At 51.1% G+C, this 21,166-nt stretch overlaps 1 protein-coding gene across 6 annotated transcripts in view; it reads right to left on the bottom strand.

Moving 5' to 3' along the window:
• LOC144740908 (mitochondrial proton/calcium exchanger protein-like) overlaps positions 1-20,874 on the bottom strand; it is a 32,162-nt gene extending 11,288 nt beyond the window's left edge. The window contains exons 1-8 of one of the 6 annotated variants that reach the window (XM_078623608.1): positions 18,554-20,874; positions 8,587-8,641; positions 7,804-7,999; positions 5,468-5,761; positions 5,125-5,268; positions 4,068-4,199; positions 2,077-2,280; positions 755-874 (exon numbers count right to left, since the gene is read on the bottom strand). In XM_078623608.1, coding sequence (XP_078479734.1) covers positions 755-874; positions 2,077-2,280; positions 4,068-4,199; positions 5,125-5,268; positions 5,468-5,761; positions 7,804-7,999; positions 8,587-8,641; positions 18,554-18,623 — 1,215 coding nt within the window. In that variant the 5' untranslated portion in view covers positions 18,624-20,874. The remainder of the gene's footprint in view (positions 1-754; positions 875-2,076; positions 2,281-4,067; positions 4,200-5,124; positions 5,269-5,467; positions 5,762-7,803; positions 8,000-8,586; positions 8,642-18,553) is intronic. The other 5 variants (XM_078623610.1, XM_078623609.1, XM_078623612.1 and 2 more) reach the window with 5 other exon arrangements.
• Positions 20,875-21,166: the final 292 nt, after the last annotated feature.

Raw genomic sequence — 21,166 nt, 5'->3', positions numbered from 1 at the left:
AGCTAGCAGAGTATATAGCGGAAGGCTAGCAGTGGAGAAGCTAGCATAGTATATAGCGGAAGGCTAGCAGTAGAGAAGCTAGCAGAGTATATAGCGGAAGGCAGAGCCGGCCCAGCCACTAAGCGACCCTTGCAATTGCAAAGGGCCCCGTGGCCAGCAGAGGGCCCCCTAGAGTCACTGCTAGCTAGTGGGTGAAAAAAAATCATACATCAAAGGGGCCTCCAACCAAATTTTGCTTAGGGCCCCCAAAGGTCTAGGGCCGGTTCTGGCGGAAGGCTAGCAGTAGAGAAGCTAGCAGACTATATAGCGGAAGGCTAGCAGTGGAGAAGCTAGCAGAAGATATCGTGAGAAGCTAGCAGTGGAGAAGCTACCCGAGTGTATAGTAATAGGTAGGCTAGCAGTGGAGAGGCTAGCAGAGTGTACGGTGGGAAGCTACGAGAATGTATAGTAATAGGCTAGCAGTGGAGAGGCTAGCAGAGTGTATGGTGGGAAGCTATCAGAGAGTGTAGTGGTAGGCCAGCAGCGGAGCGAGCCAAGGGAAGGATGTCATTCCTGACATACAATATCCTGGAGTTTACTAACTGAGAGAGAAATCCCATGAGCTATAAAGCTCTTTCTCACAGATGTCCACGTTGAAAGTCCTAGTGCCAGCCACTTACAGAAAACGTTGATCACAGGGTATTGATGATAGCGATGATAACAATGATTATATCGACACTACTGTTGATGGTGAAGGAGGCGTTGACGGAGGCACCTGCTTGAGCTGTTCCCGTAGTCTCTGCTCGGTGACGCCCAGGGCCCTCATGCCGCGCGTGCGGCACGCGGCCTGGAGCTCGGCCACAGTCATGGTCTCCACTCCCTCCTGCGCGATCATCTACACTCAGCAATCGCCACCAACAACCGCCAACAGTACAACCACATCTACACGTACCAACAACTACCAACAACCGCCAAAACATCTACACACACCAACAACCAACAATAATACCACCACCACATCCCCACACACCAACAACTATAACAAAAAACACCAATACTACCATCCCATCTACACACACCAACAACCACCAACACTACCATCGCAGTGATGGTGGTGGTAGTGATGGTGGTGGTAGTGATGGTGGTGATTGTGGTGGTGATGTTGACATATACAAAGACAAGAGACAAATATCCCCTATATAGCCTTAACAGACTGCTTGGACAAGGGCTGTTAGTGAGCACCTATGAAGGCCGGCACAGCACACGAGGGGGTGGGTGGCCAGTACCACGCCCACCCACACGCAACAACCACTATTCGCCCGTAAGTGGCGGTAACGTGACCATGGTGATTGTGCCAGGCTATGTACACTTTAAGGCCACGTGAAGGGTCACCTACACTCTCAGACACCTACACACACATATACATAGTATGTGGTCGTGAGTCTAACTCGCTCACTGATTAGATGAATGTTTTACGAGGAATACACCTCATTGCAAAACTTAAGCCCGGGCTCAACAAGGTGCAAAGTGTGCATCCGCATCGTGAGGAACTGCATGGTGCAATTGGTAGCGATACAATCGCGAGTCCTTGATAGGATGGGATCGCACCCAATAAATCGCACCACCTCACATGCGACATCTAGGGCTTCGGAAAAAGGAGCTCTATGACACCCTCCACGCAACTACGCTGCAGAGAACACGAGCAACGTCACACGGAGGGGGCCAACATATGTATCAACACGTTGTTGCAAGACGGTCACTGCATTGCACGCTTTCAGATGCACTTCTGCGGCCGTCTGGAACGCTTTTCCTTCCGATATTATGAAGCCACTGGAGCTATGCACTTTTAAATCATCTAGATTGAAAACTCATTTCTTTCGAGCTGCTTTTTGTGTTTGGTTAGTTGTCCTTCCCCCGCACCTCCGATTATCAGTTGGCTACGTACGGTGAGAAAGAAGTTCAACATACATCCAGGAACTCTCCTAGCAGGATCCTGTTCAAAACAGCCTCAGCCTTTCTGCATGGTAGTGGCCAGTACCGTAGGAAAAACAACAACCACCACCACCAACGGAGCTGCTGCTGCTGTAGCTGCTGTACCCTGTCGTCAGCCTTGACCGCGCGCAGCTTCATTCGCAGCTCGAAGCGCAGGAAGTTGTTGGTGCCCATCGGCCTGAGCTCGAGGAGGCGGCAGAGCGCAGAGAGCTGGGGCCGCGTCAGGCTGTCCAGCGTCAGCTCGTCCTCAAAGAGCTGTGAGAAGTGAACCAACTCCGCGTTGCTGGGGCGCGCACCCGAGCTGCGCACCTGGCAGCACGAGAACAGGCCAGTACGCACACACACAAACCCATTAACACACATGCATCTGCCATAAAGACAAACGATTCCGTCCGTATAGCCTCAAACAGGCTGTTAGCGAGAATACATGAAGGCCGGTACGGTGCACGAACGGGCGGGTGGCCAGCACCACACCCCCCCGGCCCCTTTGTCTTCCTGGTGCTGATGTTTACACATCACACCAAGCATTAATTTGAGGCTGAGTCGATCTAGGGGAAGCCCAGAAATGGTTCAGATAATAGTGGTGTTGACTGCCAGGGGGAATCAAACTCGAGTGGCCGAGTACATAGTGCAGTGAGCAAACCGCTAGACTACCACTCCACAGGCACAAACATGCATACATGCAGTGCCAGCACACATACAACAGCTGCCACAGACACATACATACACATACACACAATGTCAACCATACTCTAGCCCCGAACGATCGATCCAGACACCAAGCGCAATCGTTAAGTTCAACCTCCTTTCCAAGAAGAAATCAGATACACACGTTAAAAGTTAGGCGTTGACAAGGTTTTATATTTTAATTATTGTATTGTTTCCCTTCTACGTGACTTTACTGAAAGAAGCAAGAATATGAATCCCTGCAATCACGAAAGCTTTCAATCAAAAGTTGACAAGGTTGTTATGAATCGGAGTAATATCCCAATTTCCGACGGTCTAAAGTCGGTTTTGGCTAAAGGCTTGAACTTCGCAGTCACTCCCAAACACATACCAGTGGATGACATTATTGCCCAGGTCGATGTAGCTCTTAAGGGTTTGGGACACATCGCTGCAGACGTGACAAGATCTGAAATCGCTGCAACCCTCAAAAGCGCGAAGGTACCGTCGGCAACATCAGTAAGGAGGTGCGTTTTGAGTTATCTCAATTAAAAAAGAGGTAAGATATCGTCGTCCTCGCCTCCAGCTCCACCTCTATCTCACGCTTTACTCCTACTTCTCGTGCTTTACTCCTTCTTCTCGCGCTTTACTCCGACATCAGCACTGGTTGCCCCGCCCATGCTGGTTACGCAGCACAGCTTTCCTTGCTGCTGCCTCGCAACTCTCGTCCCCCACCCACTCGCTTGGATGCCCTTTTAAGCAGTTGCATTTGGAGGCTTGCCCCCTCTTTTCTCTCCGCCTGATGAAGACCACTTGTGTTGCGATCGAAACGTTGTGGGTTTTTTTGCTTTTATTTTTTTAATTGTAATTTTTATTTTATTTTCTATCTACGTAACTTTACCGAAAGAACCAAGAATATGAATTCCTTCAGTCACGAAAGTTAAGTAAAATTTTTACTGGACCTTGAGTTGAGGCTGAAACAGGGAGAGAAGGAAGCCGTGTGGACAACCAGATGTTAGTTTCAGACAACACGAGCAACTAAAAAAAATGGACCCTCCCAATGAGCAGGACGTGTGGGGGATTGGAAGGCAGTGGTTACTGAAGCAGAGCGGTCAGAGGTGATGTGAGATGAGGTGAGAGGAGGGGGCTAATTAATTAACGAATGTATTAGTCTTTGTGGTGTAATGGATAACATGGGTGCCCTTGGAGCTGGCGACCTGGGTTCAAATTGGCGAGTAAACTTCCAAGTCACTCTTGCAAGTGAGAATATTTTTGTCTCTGGAGTTCTCATCTGGCTTAACAAAATAAGATTCGGCACTTGAAGGGTTTCACTTCAACAGGGAGCGTTCTACCACGGGTTCTCGTGTGTCACGTGAGCCCATAGCGTCAAAACCTCGCACTCTCACGGACACGCTCACTCTCTCACTCCCTACCCGCTGGAAGAACGAGGAGAACTCTTGGGTGGAGGAGGTGGCCTTGTTGCGCAGGGCGATCTCCCCGACTGTGTCCTGCAGGAACCGCGCCATCTCCAGCTTCACCCGCAGCTGCTGCTGCAGACGCTCCTCCTGCACGGAACAACGACACACATTACACGCCAAGCCACACAAAGCACACACAAAACACACAAATGTACCAAGTCACTGGTGACAAAGCTGAGTCAATCAACTCCCGACACCTGAGAGCCCACACGGTTGATCAGATTTATATCCAGATTCTTAGTAGTGCCAGCCCAGCGTTCTGAGCCTCTGAGGTATCGGGCCGCTGATAATCTCCTCTCACTTTCATTGGAACCTGCCGAAGTGTTTGCAATTATGGTTATCATTAAAAGAGATTCAGAAAACAGATAGCATCTCCAACATTAACCCAGTAGTGTCAGGGTCAATGCCACCATAATCAACAAAAACAGAGACAACAATGTTGTGATGTGTAAGAATGTGACGCAATGAAAATACATGTTAATCATTTCTCAACTGATAAAAGTAAAAGTGGCTGGCAGAGGCCAGATGGCTGCCACGTAGAAAGCTCGCCAAGCCGGCACGGCAAAGACAGCGGGGTAAACATCCACGTTCACCTGCCTGACGAATCACTGAACAGAAAAATCACTAAGATGCATTTGGTTTTAAAAAGTTATTTGGCATACTGAGGCTACTGAAGGGACAGAAGAGTTTAGTGGCATCTTGGGCAGGACATAGGCCCACATCACGCTGTTGGTTATAAGATCTGCGAATAGAAATGTCTTAATCTCATGCGAGCATGATTCCCACAGCATGAAAGTTCGACAAATCTGAGAAAAACAAGTGAGTGGTGAAGGTTCTGGCATCGATGTCTGTCTAGTGAGCAGGCTCTCCAAATAAAGTGGTTTTGCTAAATGTCATCTCAGGGGGCCTAACAGGGCCTACTGCGCGGACGCTATCAGATCAGCGGCCACAGCAGCAGCAGGGGGAGAGGGGGTCAAAGCTGTGAGTGGGGGGAGCTGGGTGTGGGTGCCACCTTCTTGGAGAAGGTCTCGAACGTGGAGGGCAGCATGTTGGGGAAGAGCTTGAGGAAGACGGGTAGCAGGAACTCCATGAAGGGCACGATGATGAACACGAGGAAGGGCAGCAAGCGGAAGAGGTCTGCACACGTCCGCAGCAGCTGCCAGGCAGAACATAGTGAGAACACGGGGCTTGTCTTGACCAGCCATGAACTAAAATAGATTGGTACATGCATCCAATTGTGCGCACACCCAAGACGCTATTGGAAATTCAGGAACGCCGCGGCACTCGGCTGGGCGCTTGCACCCATCACGCGGCAGCGTGCGTGCGAGGGAGGGAGGCGCTGGCGGAGGTCCCACCTGCCGGCGCTCCCTGCGGTTGAGCTGGCTGCCGTGCAGGATCTGCCAGACCATGCGTGCGGCGACGCGCGTGTCGATGCCGAGCAGGCGGAAGCCGTGGTAGTAGTGCCGCAGCTCGGCAACCACGAGGGCCCCAAGGTGGCGCAGCTTCGTCAGCGCGGCCGGGCCCGGCTGCCGCGGAGGCGCCACGGGCGCGGCCGGCGCTTCGGCCTTCTGCTCGCCTGGGCCGGCCTTGGTGCCCGGCGGCTCCGGCAGCAGGCGTGGCGGAGCGGTGTGCACGCCTCGCACCAACGCCTGTTGGAACGCCAAGGTGGTGAGACGTTAACTACCTTGCCTGGTATACAGGAGGTTGCGGGTTCGACCCCAACCTTGACGATACCTGTATATTTGGAGTTTGCATGTTCTCCCCATGGTTGCGTGGATTTTTCTCCAGGTCCTCCGGTTTTTCCCCCCACATTTATAATCTACATTTATTGAGAGTATTTGGCTGCTAGAAATGTTGTCGAGCTTGGTCACCTCTGAAAAAATTAACCCGTAAAAACAAAGTTTTTCACTATAAATCCTTTATATGCGTGGCGGCTAGAGTCCTCTCGTCCTCTGGCTTGAGATGACTGCCACCTATGGGTCAGATGATTGCCTGCCACCATTAAGCAATTGGTAATTAAATATCATTTATTTTTTCCTAAAAAGTGTAAAATTTTCGAATTTTTTTTCACGAAAATAAATTGTCACTCACAACGAGTCTGTGTGCAAAATGTCAGCTCGATTGGATCACGGGAAGTGGGTTAAAAAACGACTGAAAGATTTGCACGGTCGTAAGCGCGCAAGCAAGCAAGCAAGTGAACTTAATATAAAGGATTTAAAAAGAACTGTAGAGCTCAGTGGGCTTTAGCTGGTAAATAAACAATAGTATGTTAGTTTAGTTTGCTGAGTTTCAAGTTTATTTTGTTTAACCGGTGAGAGATTAACAGACCAGGATGATTCTCATTTGCAAGCAATAACATGAAAACTTGTACAACAATTACATGAATACAAATCAGACCAAAATAAACCAAATAAAAATCAGAGCTAAAAAAAAAACAGAACTGGCATTACAGGCATCATGAACGTCTGAAGCGTAACGTGCATTGCAGATGTTAGTGTAACAGTCATTAAAGTGACACGCATTTCGGTTGTTAAAGCCATGACAGGCATCAAAGACAATTGCCATTGATGTTGCCGGGCATTACAGCTGTTAGAGACATCAGTCGTTCCAGGAGTTACATACATTACATTTGTAATAAACCCACTCCAGACGATATCATATTTTCTTGTCTTGTCTTCATTCGTTCTTCCTTGTTCACAGCTCTCTCTCTCTCTCTCACACCGCTGGGTTCCTTTTTCCCGTTACTCCCGTGACTCCCTCTCGTGCGTGGCGTCGCTCGCTTTCCTCGCTCCCTCACACCGCTGGCTAACGGCGTTCGGGAGACAGCCTCCGGCCTGCCACGTGGCCGCTGGTGTGCCAGAGGCACCAGACGTGGTCTCTCCTCCAAGCTCTTCACACTGACCACAAACTGTCTCTCTCCGCCCCTTATATCACCTGGCTCACGTGATGCCACGCAGCCAATCATAAGCCTCTCCCCTGAAACCTTCTAGATGTTGCTATACAGCCCCGGGGCTACACCCTTGGCTCAACGTCCCATTGGCTGTGGGCTGAGGCCGGTAGAGCCTATCACCATCGCCCAGTTACCCCCGGGTGCATCCTCATATTACACATTCATTACAGATTATGTCAATGCAGATGTTCTGAACATTACAGATCCTAAAAGTATTACATGTTTTTCAAACATTACAGATTCTACAGGTTTTGCGGCTAATACAGACATCATGTGCATGCTACGAGGCCTGGTCTACATTGTCCTGTTTCTGTCCTGACAGATGAAGGGTTAATGGAAATGTATTTGCGTTTCAAATTCTATTGGTTTCGATATACCCATCAAAACCAATCGCGGCTCAGGGCTTCATGCTGAGAAGGGAATAGAGTTCGTCTTGGGTTTCCAGTCTCAGTTGCGGTAGCAACTGGAAAGTGTGAGCAACATGCGATCAAAATGCACCAGTGCTGGGCTTCCACCAAGCCAGTCTCCTGGGAAGCTGCACAGGCTGAATATGCTCTCGTTTGGTGGATGAAGCAAGTGCTCATGAAGCCACCGCCATCACATTCCAGTCACTAACCTATCCATCTACATGGCACACATCACCTGATACTGGAAAACCCAAGGCGGAGTTTATAGCCTGTTCAACCGCAAGCCATCACCACTGGCCACTCACAGGGGCATCTACCCACAAAAGCCGCTCACCTGATAGACCCCAGCCTGGCTTGGCAGTGCCAGGGTGAGCATCGTCCCGGGGCTGCCCCACGCCGAAGCGAGGCCGCATATCGCAGGGCCGCCTCCCCCAGGGCCGCTCCACCGCACGTCCGACACGCAGAAGACAGCCATGGCCGGCAGCGGCGAGGCCTTGCGCAGTGCGGCACTGCTCACGCGGCTCGAGCTCCTGCACGTCACATGCAGCATCCGCACGTTTACTTCGCCGACACGCGTGCGCACACACTCATCGCTCACACTCTCACATGCGTGCACACACGCACTCATCAACAGACAAAGACCCCCATGTAGCCTTAACAAAATGTCGGGCCAAGTGCTGTTAGCGAGCACCTATAAAGACCGGTCTGGCACAAGACCAGGTGGGTGGCCAGCACCACGCCTGGCCGCCTTTGTCTGTGGCAATGTTTACACACTGCACTAGGTACTCAATTGAGGCTGAGTCAACCTAGGGGAGGTCCAGTACCCGTTCATCTCTCAAACTCACATGCATGCACACACACACTTACATCACACTCACATGCGTGCACACATTCACACGCGTACACACGCACATCATTCACACTCCCATATAAACACATGCACACATTCACATCACTCACACGTTGACGTCGCCAATACACATGTCGGTCACACACACAATCTGCATGAGCAGCATGCTGCTGGTCAGCAGTGGACAGTCTTTAGGCAATCGGCACTGCTGTGCACTTGACTGAGCCATGTTTTCATTTGATCGACAGAGCGAGCAAAACAACCAACCTGGATGACATCCTCAAGGAGGCGCAGCCGGCACAGCCATCCCACGGCAGGAGCCCTGGGGGGGGGGGGCACACGGCCGCCCAGCACGCACTCAGCCGCCGCCTCTCGTGTCCACGCATGCACGTGTGAACAGATGCACGCCACTCACTGCCACACGCACACGTAGACACCACTGAGCAATACAGCTCTTTTTCAGAAGCAACCTCACCACAAATGATAGCTCGACGAAGTGGCTTATCATGTGGAAATTTACAGCAGCCAAATACTCGAAATGCATGTTTCTAAATGTGGAGAGAAAAACCGGAGGGCCCGGAGAAAAATCAACACGACCCTGGGGTGAACATGCAAACATATAATTCCACATGCATGAGTACTGTATATGACACCAAAATCCATTTGCAAAGTGGCAGTGGAGTCATCATAATTTGTGCCAGGCTAGGTGCACTGAGTCCACGTGAAGTGTTAGCTCGCTGACAGGTCACGGAGCAAGCGCAGGTGTTTTGGATTAACCGAGATGACTGGCAGATGAACCACCTGTGCTCCCCACTCTCCCTACTTGCTGTACTTTAGATCCCTGGAATTCTGCATGGTTGCCTCCAACTGCCCAACAGCATCGTCCTTCACGAGCCTAATTCACAGAGGCCGATCTTGACACCACTGGTACCAGTCATCGGCAAGTCCACTCAGTTCCGCATCCTCCTGTACCACATCACTCTATCTCTTCTCGAGCCCGAGCCATGGCTGTTAGACCACATCTGTCCGAGGCATCGTGGTGGCGAGATGTTATCTCCCTCGCCTGGTATGCAAGGGGTTGTGGGTTCGACCCTGGCGATGCCTATATATTTGGAGTTTACGTGTTCCCTCTCCCCGTGATTGCGTAAAATTTTCTCTGGGTCTTCCAATCTTGCCCTCCATATTTAGAAACATGCGTTTAGATTATCTGGCTACTGTAAATGCCCACAATGATGATATAATCCACTGCTTCACCTTGTAAATAAAATAGTTTAGAAAAAAGACAGAAGCTCCTTGGGCAGCCAGACATGCCGGAGAAGATCACTGACGGGACTGTATGCAGATATTTTAAGGATCTGTAAGCTCCTCACACAATCCTCTCTAGCTAGACCAAGGATGGATTATATGCAGGCCAGTCGGAATGTTTCAAACTGACGCAGGTGTTTTGTAAATGGGTCTACAAATTGTCAGCGTAGAAAAGTGCCCATTGTGTCCGAGATGACCTGGAGCTTTGTGTGAAGTGACAGTCTAAGTAGCTTCCACAGACCCAACCACGAATTGGAACCCGTGACATTTGAAATTCGAATGGAGCGATCTGATCGCATTTTCACTCGCTCGGAGACTGAACAAGAAACATTTGTCTTCGAACTAATCGACTCATGCATATAATCTCATTGGACATGGAATCCAATGAGATGCAAAGAGCTTTGCTGTAATCTGTGAAGATGTTTAACTCCATGCATTCCCACACATGGTTCTTCATCACTGGGCTTAGCTCAACCAACCAACCTTGTCAACGCGCACATTATGGTTCCAGGGAATCTAGATTCATCAATTTTCACTCATTTCGGTATGAGTAGTAGCTTGCGAATCATGCTTCCAGGGTCAATAAAATAGGTACTACTTTGTGGGCTGTCAAAGGGCAATTCCTTTGAAGAAACTGGCCCCTGCCATGAAAATGCAGAATTTCTACCACTGGCTCAGGGCCGCCAACGGATATGACTGCCGCCCCGTTGCTTGACAGCTGTGAATTCCAAGTGGCTTGCACACGGCGACAAATATCACTGGGACATTGTGCGCAATGACGACGGTGTCTCAATAAACGCGCTGCCCTCTACACGACAATGGTTGCAGATAAATGGGTACATGATCACATGCAGGGCAGCATCTCACCATCAGCAAGGACAGCCCTGAATAAATGACAAAACGTCGGCATGCAACTGCTACCACGGCCACACGACAAAAAAACCCACAGGGGAGAAATGACATTCAAATCCTTTAGATTACTGGAACTCTGTGACCTGGTTATTGTGCAATGGCTAATTGTAAAACCGTGAATGTGGAACACTGTGCCACAGACATTCCTATTGAAGGAATTCATATTGAAGGAATGTCTGCCTCTGAACTACTGCTGAGGGCATTATTTAACACCAAATAATGAGGTTCCTAGGCTCTTACAGAAAGAAATGTACTGTTAATAATGCTCACCGCTCACCTTTAATCTCACACACGTCAGTCCCTTACATAAGCGTTCTTCTCCACTGTGGTTCAGACTGGGCCACAATCCTCTGCGTGGGTGTTCTGTGTACACGAGTATCCATGTGAAGCGGTGGACATATCGGCTACCCAAGTCTGTTTGACGTGGTGACAGATCATTGAAGGATGAGCGATAAACGTTTAAGACTCGGAATATCAAGAGCTACAAGGGAGTATCGCCGTTACGTTCAGTGTCATTCAGTCAGCGGTAATTATACCATCACACGGCCAAAGCAGCACTCTGGTTTAGAGATTGACTCAATCAGATTTAAAATGACAGTCTAAGGTAAAATAAGCTCATCATCCATGAGAAATCAATAAAATAACTGCCTCTGTGTGAGAAGTCAAGAGAAGTGATTTGACGATTTTATTATATTCGTTAAAATCTTTCAATTATTTTTAATGTTGCATCCACTGAAAAGGGTATTTTCTTCGAACCATCTCCGTGACTTTACCGAAAGACCCAAAGAATATGGTATCAATGTTTTCAATCGATGTTTCTACCATTACACTGAAACTCCCGTCATCCGCGACTCCTGTCAACTGCAGAGTAGGGCCGATTCTCTAGTCTTGGATAGCGCCCCACTGGTCAACCATGACGTGAATGCTGATCATCGAGTAATTGCTTCACATTCTGAGACCTTACTGCTGAACGTGTAATTTGTCACGTAGAGTCAGGGCCTTTCGAGCAACTACTCCAAAACAACACATTTACCCAGGTACTCTGTGTTACCAAATACGCCACCTTCCCCCTCTCCATACGTAATAGGGTAGGTGTGGAGTAGGTGGAGTTTCTGTACCTGGGCGGGCGATGTGCTCACGGTCATCTTTGGTTGGGTGGCAGAAGCCTCAATCGATTAAACTCTATAGAATCTTCCTAGCCTGTCACTCCACATAAACGTCTGGGTTTTCTCAGCCACGAACATGCCCTCCCTCTTGTCTTCACTCGTGAAATGTAGGCCATTTTAAAAGAGCGCCTGTAGCAAACATTAAGTTTGGCCAGCCTACAGTCCTTCCTGCATTCATATACTCTGAATTCTGTGAGCAGCTCACACATACTTGCAAGATAGGGACACAGTTGCATTCGTAGGTTTCTCTGCATACCCAGCCAACTCTGGTTTGGAAGAGGGGACCAAACAGGTATGGGCTGATGTGGTGCAGGAAGATGAAGAGCTGAGTGGAGTTACTAGTGGCCGATACCAGCGGTTTCAATATAAGCCTCTATAGAAGAGACAGGAATGATGTCATTGGTATCTGGCATCAGCCGCCCTCCAGCAAAAGCCACAATAGATAGAGGCTAATTGAGAGACAGATGACATGACAAAAAAGTCAGTGATTGGAAGACAGATAGACAAACTGAAACACAGACTGAACTACAAAGCTTGTAATATACAGACATGACGTGTAAAGATGAACGGACAGAGACCTTAACACATAAACGATGTAGAGAGATGGCCAGCTTGGCAGACAGCCTGAGATCTGCGCAGATCCTAAACAGTACCCAATCACAACAACCCAGCGTGCTGTGACTCAATAACTAACTCCACACAGATCAACACTTCACAATGGCAATGAGCCGCCCATCAGTGGATGATGGTAAAGCACAGGCTCCTGATTGAACTCTGCGGTGACAGTGCAGCTGAGCGGATGGCACGCGATGCGTCTGTCTGAAGAAGGGGCCCTCAATGCTAGTAAGAGTACACATGACAGGGCTGATACAATCTCTCTCGCTACACAACACAGCCCGGTCTAGTCTCGTCTCTAGGCGATGTGCGCCCATGCCGCCGTATGCACGTGATGTGTGTCTGTATGTAATTTGTGTGTCAGTAATGTCTGATGTGCATGAACGTATGTGTTAAGTGATTATGTGATGTGCGTGTATGTGTTGTCAGTGATGTGCGTGTACGTGATGTATGTGTGCCACGCGTGTAGTGTATCTGAAGTGTGCATTGCGTGTGTGAAAAGGACATTAATGCTCCATGCATGGTGTTATGTGTACTGTGTCTATAGTGTGGTGTGTGCTGTGTGCAGTGTGTGTTCTATATGTATGATGTTTGTTTGCATGGTGTGCTGTGTGTTGCAGTGTGTGCTGTGTGTTGCAGTGTGTGCTGTGTTAGTGTATGTTTGTAGTGTGTATTGCATGTGTAGTGTGTATTGCATGTGTAGTGTGGGCTGTGTGTAGTGTGTGTGTAATGTGTGCTGTGTGTGTAGAGTGTGTAGTGTATGGAGTAGTGTGTGCTGTGTGTGACACCAGAACCTACTGTGGAGCTGATCTGCCCACTGACCATCGACTTGTCATCTTTAAGATGCGTCTGCCATTCTTCCACTCCGGTGGTGGGTGGACACCCAGGACCCCATTCCAACATAAGGTGGCCTGGTCTCAGCTAGCTGATGAAAGTTACAAGCAAGAATTTAATCATCGCTTGCGGCTGGGGTTGGCATGATCCCACACTCCTCCTGATGTCGAGGGGAAATGGACGAGGTTTAGGACTGGCTGACAGAGAGACCCTCACTGACAGAGGAGGTGTTCAGGCTGGATGAGAAAATGTGACAGGCCCACTCTCATCGGCTACAGCATCCCACGTCGGAGAATGAGGAGGCTTACCGCAGCCTTCGCTCGGAGGTACGGAGAGTCGTGAGGCGCTGCAAGGATGGGTGGTGGTCGCGGGTTGCTGAGGAGATGGAGTCTGCCTCAATGGCCCGCGATCACAAATTGCTCTTTAATTCCATCAAAAAAGTAACCTGCAATGCCACACCTTTTACCAACATTAGGGGAAAGAACGGTGATCCAATTTCTGACCCCCAAAATCAGCTTTGCAGATTTGCTGAGCATTTCTGTGAGGTCCTGGGGGAGGGGAAATCCCTCAGCCTGGAAAACGTGGGACAAAGTGGAGATGACCCTGCCGAGGCTGCGGTGCCTCAAATATTGGAAGAAGTCGCCTCCTGTGAGTGGCTGGCTGAGGTGCCATCTGTTGAGGAAGTACTGAAGGCAATCCAGAACCTGAGATCAGGAAAGGCACCAGGTAGAGATGATCTCCCAAGCGAAATGCTGAGGGAGGATGGCGTTTGTTCACAGACTGCCCTACATGACATCATAACAACAGTCTGGACCACTGGACAGGTTCCACAGGATTGGTAGGATGCCCTGGTGGTCCCCTCTTTAAGGGGGACTGCACAGACTGTAACAATGACAGGGGCATCTAACTCCTCAGCGTGCCGGGAAAGGTCCTAGCAAGGATTATTCAACATCGCCTTGCTAGGCACACTGAGGAGAGGCTTGCGGAGCCCCAATGCGGTTTCAGGAAAGGGGGTCCTGTACAGATGCCATATTTTCTGTCCGTCTGCTACAGCAGAGGTGTAGGGAATTCCAACAAGACCTACATCTCTGCTTTATTGACCTGGTCAAGGCCTATGATACCATAAGCAGGCCTGGGCTCTGGGTTGTTCTTCGTGCTTTCGGAGTCCCTGATCCTCTGCTCACGATCATTAAGGACCTTCATTTTGGTGAGCGGGCCCGGGTAAAACTACGTAGCCGGGAGTCGGAGCCATTCCCTGCTCACCTTGGGGTGCGATAAGGATGTCCTCTGGCTCCAACATTATTTAACATCTATTTTGACCACGTGGTTCGTGAAGCCTTCAATAGCTGTACCGGAGGAATTTACATCTGGTAAAGATACAATGGCAGGCTGATTGATGCCCGGGTGCGGTCAAGGGATGGCTCCCTATTGCTCAACCGTGTTATGTATGCCAATGATCTGGTAATAGCTGCTCACTCAGAGGAGGAGTTGGAGGCGCTGCTGTTGAACCTGGAGCTTGCCACTAAGAGGTGGGGCCTTACCATCAGCCCCACCAAAACTAAGCACCTGCCTGGGTATTTTGTACCATCGGACACTCCACCCCCACAACTCCCAATTGGTGATAGGGCAGTTGTGGAGAGAGTGGAGAGTTTCCCATACCTGGGAAGTGTGCTTATGACCGGCTCCAGTTTAACAGCAGAGGTCTCACTCCGAATCAGTCGAGCGGCAATATATTTTCATCGGTTGCGTAACGCTGTGTGGAAGCTACCTGGTCTGTCGCTCCGCACGAAGGTTCAGGTCTTCTCGGCCACGGTCATTCCCTCCCTTCTCTACGCTTGCGAAACGTGGACCCCCCTAATGGAGCATCTTTGCCGGTTGGAAACATTTAGGCTGGCCTGCCTACGATCCATCCTGGGTTTAACCAAGCTGGATTCTGTGAGGAGCTCACAAATCTTTCAAAGATCTGGACAAAGTCCCATCGGTGAGCTCCTCCGGCAGGCAAGGCTGCGTTGGCTGGGTCATGTAGCCCTCATGCCCAGTCACCGCATGCCTAAACAGCTTTTGTTCGGCCGGATCGAGGGGGTTAACCTGGGGCGGCACGGGCTAGAAAAGAGATGGAGTGATGTGGCACAGGAGGATGTGGAGCTGAGTGGACTTGCCGATGACTGGTACCAGCGGTGTCAAGATCGGCCTCTGTGGAGGAGGCTCATTAAGGACGCTACTGGGCAGTTGGAGGCAGTCGCCCTCCAACACCAACGGAGGGCGGAGGAGCGACGCTCACAACAACGAGCGGAGCGCCGGGTGGCTAAAGCACAGCAAGTTGGCACAGTAGGGGGCACAGGTGGTGCATCAGCCACTCATCTCGGTCATCTCAGTCAGTCGACCCGTGGCACCTGGATCTGCCCCGTGACCTCCTGCCAGTGGGCGTTCGACACTTCACGTGGCCTCAATGTGCACATAGCCTGGCACAAGCGTCGTGATGACGTCACTGCCACTTAGTGGCGAATGGATGTTGTTGTTGTGCTGTGTAGTAGTGTGTGTGCTGTGTGTAGTAGTGTGTGTGCTGTGTGTAGTAGTGTGTGTGCTGTGTGTAGTAGTGTGTGTGTTGTGTGTAGCAGTGTGTGTGCTGTGTGTGTGCTGTGTGTAGCAGTGTGTGTGCTGTGTGTAGTGTGTGTGTGCTGTGTGTAGTAGTGTTCTTCTGTGTAGCAGTGTGTGTGCTATGTGTACTGTGTGTGCTGTGTGTAGTAGTGTGTGCTGTGTGTAGTGTGTGTGCTGTGTGTAGTGTGTGTGCTGTGTGTAGTGTGTGTGCTGTGCGTAGTAGTGTGTGCTGTGTGTAGTAGTGTGTGTGCTGTGTGTAGTAGTGTGTGTGCTGTGTGTAGTAGTGTGTGTGCTGTGTGTAGTAGTGTGTGTGCTGTGTGTGCTGTGTGTAGTAATGTGTGTGCTGTGTGTAGTAGTGTGCCGTGTGTAGTAGTGTGTTAGCTGTGTAGCAGTGTGTGTGGTAGTGTGTGTAGTGTGTGTGCTGTGTGTAGTAGTGTGTGTCCTGTGTGTAGTAGTGTGTGTGCTGTGTGTAGTAGTGTGTGCTGTGTATAGTAGTGTGTGTGCTGTGTGTAGTGTGTGTGTGCTGTGTGTAGTAGTGTGTGTGCTGTGTGTGCTGTGTGTAGTAATGTGTGTAGTAGTGTGTGCTGTGTGTAGTAGTGTGTGTGCTGTGTGTAGTGTGTGTGTGCTGTGTGTAGTAGTGTGTGTGTGCTGTGTGTAGTAATGTGTGTAGTAGTGTGTGCTGTGTATAGTAGTGTGTGTGCTGTGTGTAGTGTGTGTGTGCTGTGTGTAGTAGTGTGTGTGTGCTGTGTGTAGTAATGTGTGTAGTAGTGTGTGCTGTGTGTAGTAGTGTGTGTGTTGTGTGTAGCAGTGTGTGTGCTGTGTGTAGCAGTGTGTGTGCTGTGTGTAGTGTGTGTGTGCTGTGTGAAGTAGTGTGCTGTGTGTAGCAGTGTGTGTGCTAAGCAGTGTGTGTGCTATGTGTACTGTGTGTGCTGTGTGTAGTAGTGTGTGCTGTGTGTAGTGTGTGTGCTGTGTGTAGTGTGTGCTGTGTGTAGTGTGTGTGCTGTGTTTAGTAGTGTGTGTGCTGTGTGTAGTAGTGTGTGTGCTGTGTGTAGTAGTGTGTGTGCTGTGTGTGCTGTGTGTAGTAATGTGTGTGCTGTGTGTAGTAGTGTGCCGTGTGTAGTAGTGTGTTAGCGGTGTAGCAGTGTGTGTGGTAGTGTGTGTAGTGTGTGTGCTATGTGTAGTAGTGTGTGTCCTGTGTGTAGTAGTGTGTGTGCTGTGTGTAGTAGTGTGTGCTGTGTATATTAGTGTGTGTGCTGTGTATATTAGTGTGTGTGCTGTGTGTAGTGTGTGTGTGCTGTGTGTAGTAGTGTGTGTGCTGTGTGTAGTAGTGTGTGCTGTGTGTGCTGTGTGTAGTAATGTGTGTAGTAGTGTGTGCTGTGTGTAGTAGTGTGTGTGCTGTGTGTAGTAGTGTGTGTGCTGTGTGTAGTAGTGTGTGCTGTGTGTGCTGTGTGTAGTAATGTGTGTAGTAGTGTGTGTGCTGTGTGTAGTAGTGTGTGTGCTGTGTAGTAGTGTGTGTACTGTGTGTGCTGTGTGTAGTAATGTGTGTGCTGTGTGTGCTGTGTGTAGTAATGTGTGTGCTGTGTTTGCTGTGTGTTGTAATGTGTGTGCTGTGTGTGTGCTGTGCGTAGTAGAGTGTGCTGTGTGTAGTAATGTGTGCTGTGTGTAGTAGTGTGTGCTGTGTGTAGTAGTGTGTGTGCTGTGTGTAGTAGTGTGTGTGCTGTGTGTAGTAGTGTGTGTGCTGTGTGTGCTGTGTGTAGTAGTGTGTGTGCTGTGTGTGCTGTGTAGTAGTGTGCTGTGTGTGGTAGTGTGTGTGCTGTGTGTAGTAGTGTCTGTGCTGTGTGTAGTAGTGTGCTGTGTGTGGTAGTGTGTGTGTGCTGTGTGTGCTGTGTGTGCTAGTGTGTGTGCTGTGTGTAGTAGTGTGTGTGCTGTGTTTAGTAGTGTGTGTGCTGTGTGTAGCAGTGTGTGTTGTGTGTAGTAGTGTGTGTGCTGTATGTAGCAGTGTGTGTGCTGTGTGTATCAGTGTGTGTGATGTGTGTAGCAGTGTGTGTGCTGTGTGTAGCAGTGTGTGTGCTGTGTGTAGCAGTGTATGTGCTGTGTGTAGTAATGTGTGTGCTGTGTGTAGTAGTGTGTGTGCTGTGTGTAGCAGTGTGTGTGCTGTGTGTAGTAGTGTATGTGCTGTGTGTAGGAGTGTATGTGCTGTGTGTAGGAGTGTATGTGCTGTGTGTAGAAGTGTGTGTGCTGTGTGTAGTAGTGTGTGCTGTGTGTAGCAGTGTGTGTGCTGTGTGTAGCAGTGTATGTGCTGTGTGTAGTAGTATATGTGCTGTGTGTAGCAGTGTGTGTGCTGTGTGTAGCAGTGTGTGTGCTGTGTGTAGCAGTGTCTGTGCTGTGTGTAGCAGTGTGTGTGCTGTGTGTAGTAGTGTGTGTGCTGTGTGTAGTGTATGTGTGCTGTGTGTAGCAGTGTGTGTGCTGTGTGTAGTAGTGTGTGTGCTGTGTGTAGCAGTTTGTGTGCTGTGTGTAGCAGTTTGTGTGCTGTGTGTAGCAGTGTGTAGCAGTGTGTGTGCTCTGTGTAGTGTGTGTGTGCTGTGTGTAGTAGTGTGTGTGCTGTGGGTAGTAGTGTGTGTGCTGTGTGTAGTAGTGTGTGCTGTGTGTAGTAGTGTGTGTGCTGTGTGTAGCAGTTTGTGTGCTGTGTGTAGTAGTGTGTGCTGTGTGTAGCAGTGTGTGTGCTGTGTGTAGCAGTGTGTGTGCTGTGTAGTAGTGTGTGCTGTGTGTAGCAGTGTGTGTGCTGTGTGTGCGATGCTACTCACCTCGGTCTCCTCCTCTCACCAAGAACTTCCTCCGCAGAGGCCGAGCGCCGCTTAACAGCACCACGGACATGGGCGCTGAGTGGTGGGACCCAAACACCACTCACCACTCACTCACCACTCACCACCACTCGCTCACCACTCACTCACTACTCACCACCCACTCGCTCACCACTCGCTCCCCACCACCACTCACTCACCCTCCTCTCACTCAACCACCACTACCAGTCAACCAACACTCATTCACTACCACTCAACAAACACTCGCCCACTCACCACTCACTCACCACTGTCTCCCCACCCACCACTCACCACCACCACCACTCACTCACCACTCACTCACCAGTCGCTCACCAGTCTCCCCACCCACAACTCACCACCACTCACTCACCACTCGCTCACCACTGTCTCCCCACCCACCACTCACCACCACTCACTCACCACTCGCTCACCACTGTCTCCCCAACCAGCACTCACCACCACTCACTCACCACTCGCTCACCACTGTCTCCCCACCCACCACTCACCACCACTCACTCACCACTCGCTCACCACTGTCTCCCCACCCACCACTCACCACCACTCACTCACCACTCGCTCACCACTGTCTCCCCAACCAGCACTCACCACCACTCACTCACCACTCGCTCACCACTGTCTCCCCAACCAGCACTCACCACCACTCACTCACCACTCGCTCACCACTGTCTCCCCAACCAGCACTCACCACCACTCACTCACCACTCGCTCACCACTGTCTCCCCACCCACCACTCACCACCACTCACTCACCACTCGCTCACCACTGTCTCCCCAACCAGCACTCACCACCACTCACTCACCACTCGCTCACCACTGTCTCCCCACCCACCACTCACCACCACTCACTCACCACTCGCTCACCACTGTCTCCCCAACCAGCACTCACCACCACTCACTCACCACTCGCTCACCACTGTCTCCCCACCCACCACTCACCACCACTCACTCACCACTCGCTCACCACTGTCTCCCCAACCAGCACTCACCACCACTCACTCACCACTCGCTCACCACTGTCTCCCCACCCACCACTCACCACCACTCACTCACCACTCGCTCACCACTGTCTCCCCAACCAGCACTCACCACCACTCACTCACCACTCGCTCACCACTGTCTCCCCAACCAGCACTCACCACCACTCACTCACCACTCGCTCACCACTGTCTCCCCACCCACCACTCACCACCACTCACTCACCACTCGCTCACCACTGTCTCCCCAACCAGCACTCACCACCACTCACTCACCACTCGCTCACCACTGTCTCCCCACCCACCACTCACCACCACTCACTCACCACTCGCTCACCACTGTCTCCCCAACCAGCACTCACCACCACTCACTCACCACTCGCTCACCACTGTCTCCCCACCCACCACTCACCACCACTCACTCACCACTCGCTCACCACTGTCTCCCCAACCAGCACTCACCACCACTCACTCACCACTCGCTCACCACTGTCTCCCCACCCACCACTCACCACCACTCACTCACCACTCGCTCACCACTGTCTCCCCAACCAGCACTCACCACCACTCACTCACCACTCGCTCACCACTGTCTCCCCAACCAGCACTCACCACCACTCACTCACCACTCGCTCACCACTGTCTCCCCACCCAGCACTCACCACCACTCACTCACCACTCGCTCACCACTGTCTCCCCAACCAGCACTCACCACCACTCACTCACCACTCGCTCACCACTGTCTCCCCACCCACCACTCACCACCACTCACTCACCACTCGCTCACCACTGTCTCCCCAACCAGCACTCACCACCACTCACTCACCACTCGCTCACCACTGTCTCCCCAACCAGCACTCACCACCACTCACTCACCACTCGCTCACCACTGTCTCCCCACCCACCACTCACCACCACTCACTCACCACTCGCTCACCACTGTCTCCCCACCCACCACTCACCACCACTCACTCACCACTCGCTCACCACTGTCTCCCCACCCACCACTCACCACCACTCACTCACCACTCGCTCACCACTGTCTCCCCACCCACCACTCACCACCACTCACTCACCACTCGCTCACCACTGTCTCCCCACCCACCACTCACCACCACTCACTCACCACTCGCTCACCACTGTCTCCCCAACCAGCACTCACCACGCTCTGCGTGCTTCACGCTCCCCCAGCCCTCACACTCGCACCTCACCCAAACTCCGCCTCTCCTGATGACGCCGTACGCGTGAGCGGCCAAGTGACGTCACTCGCGCGGTTGGGGAGTAACGACTCAATGATGTCATGTTACCTGGCACGGCGCCAGATTGTTGGTGTGACGTCACGCACGTCAACTTGCCGTCACGTGATGTCACGACCCAAAACAACTTTCCCCGCAGTGACGTCATTAAGGGTGAGGGAATGCAAAATCAGTGCCAGTCACTCCCCCCTCCCCTTCACACTCCCCCCTCCCCCTTCATTCTGCCCCATCCCCCTCACACTCCCCCCCTCCCCCTTCATTCTCCCCCCTCCCCCTTCACACCCCCCCCCCGCCCCTTCACACTCCCCCCTTCCCCCTTCACACTCCCCCCTCTCCCTCACCCTT

Source organism: Lampetra planeri, unplaced genomic scaffold, assembly GCF_965212315.1.
Source record: "Lampetra planeri unplaced genomic scaffold, kcLamPlan1.2.h2 scaffold_345, whole genome shotgun sequence".
In the NCBI taxonomy this organism is placed as follows: domain Eukaryota; kingdom Metazoa; phylum Chordata; class Hyperoartia; order Petromyzontiformes; family Petromyzontidae; genus Lampetra; species Lampetra planeri.
The sequence above is the reverse complement of the archived record's forward strand: the minus strand, read 5'-3'. Positions and strand labels throughout refer to the sequence as shown.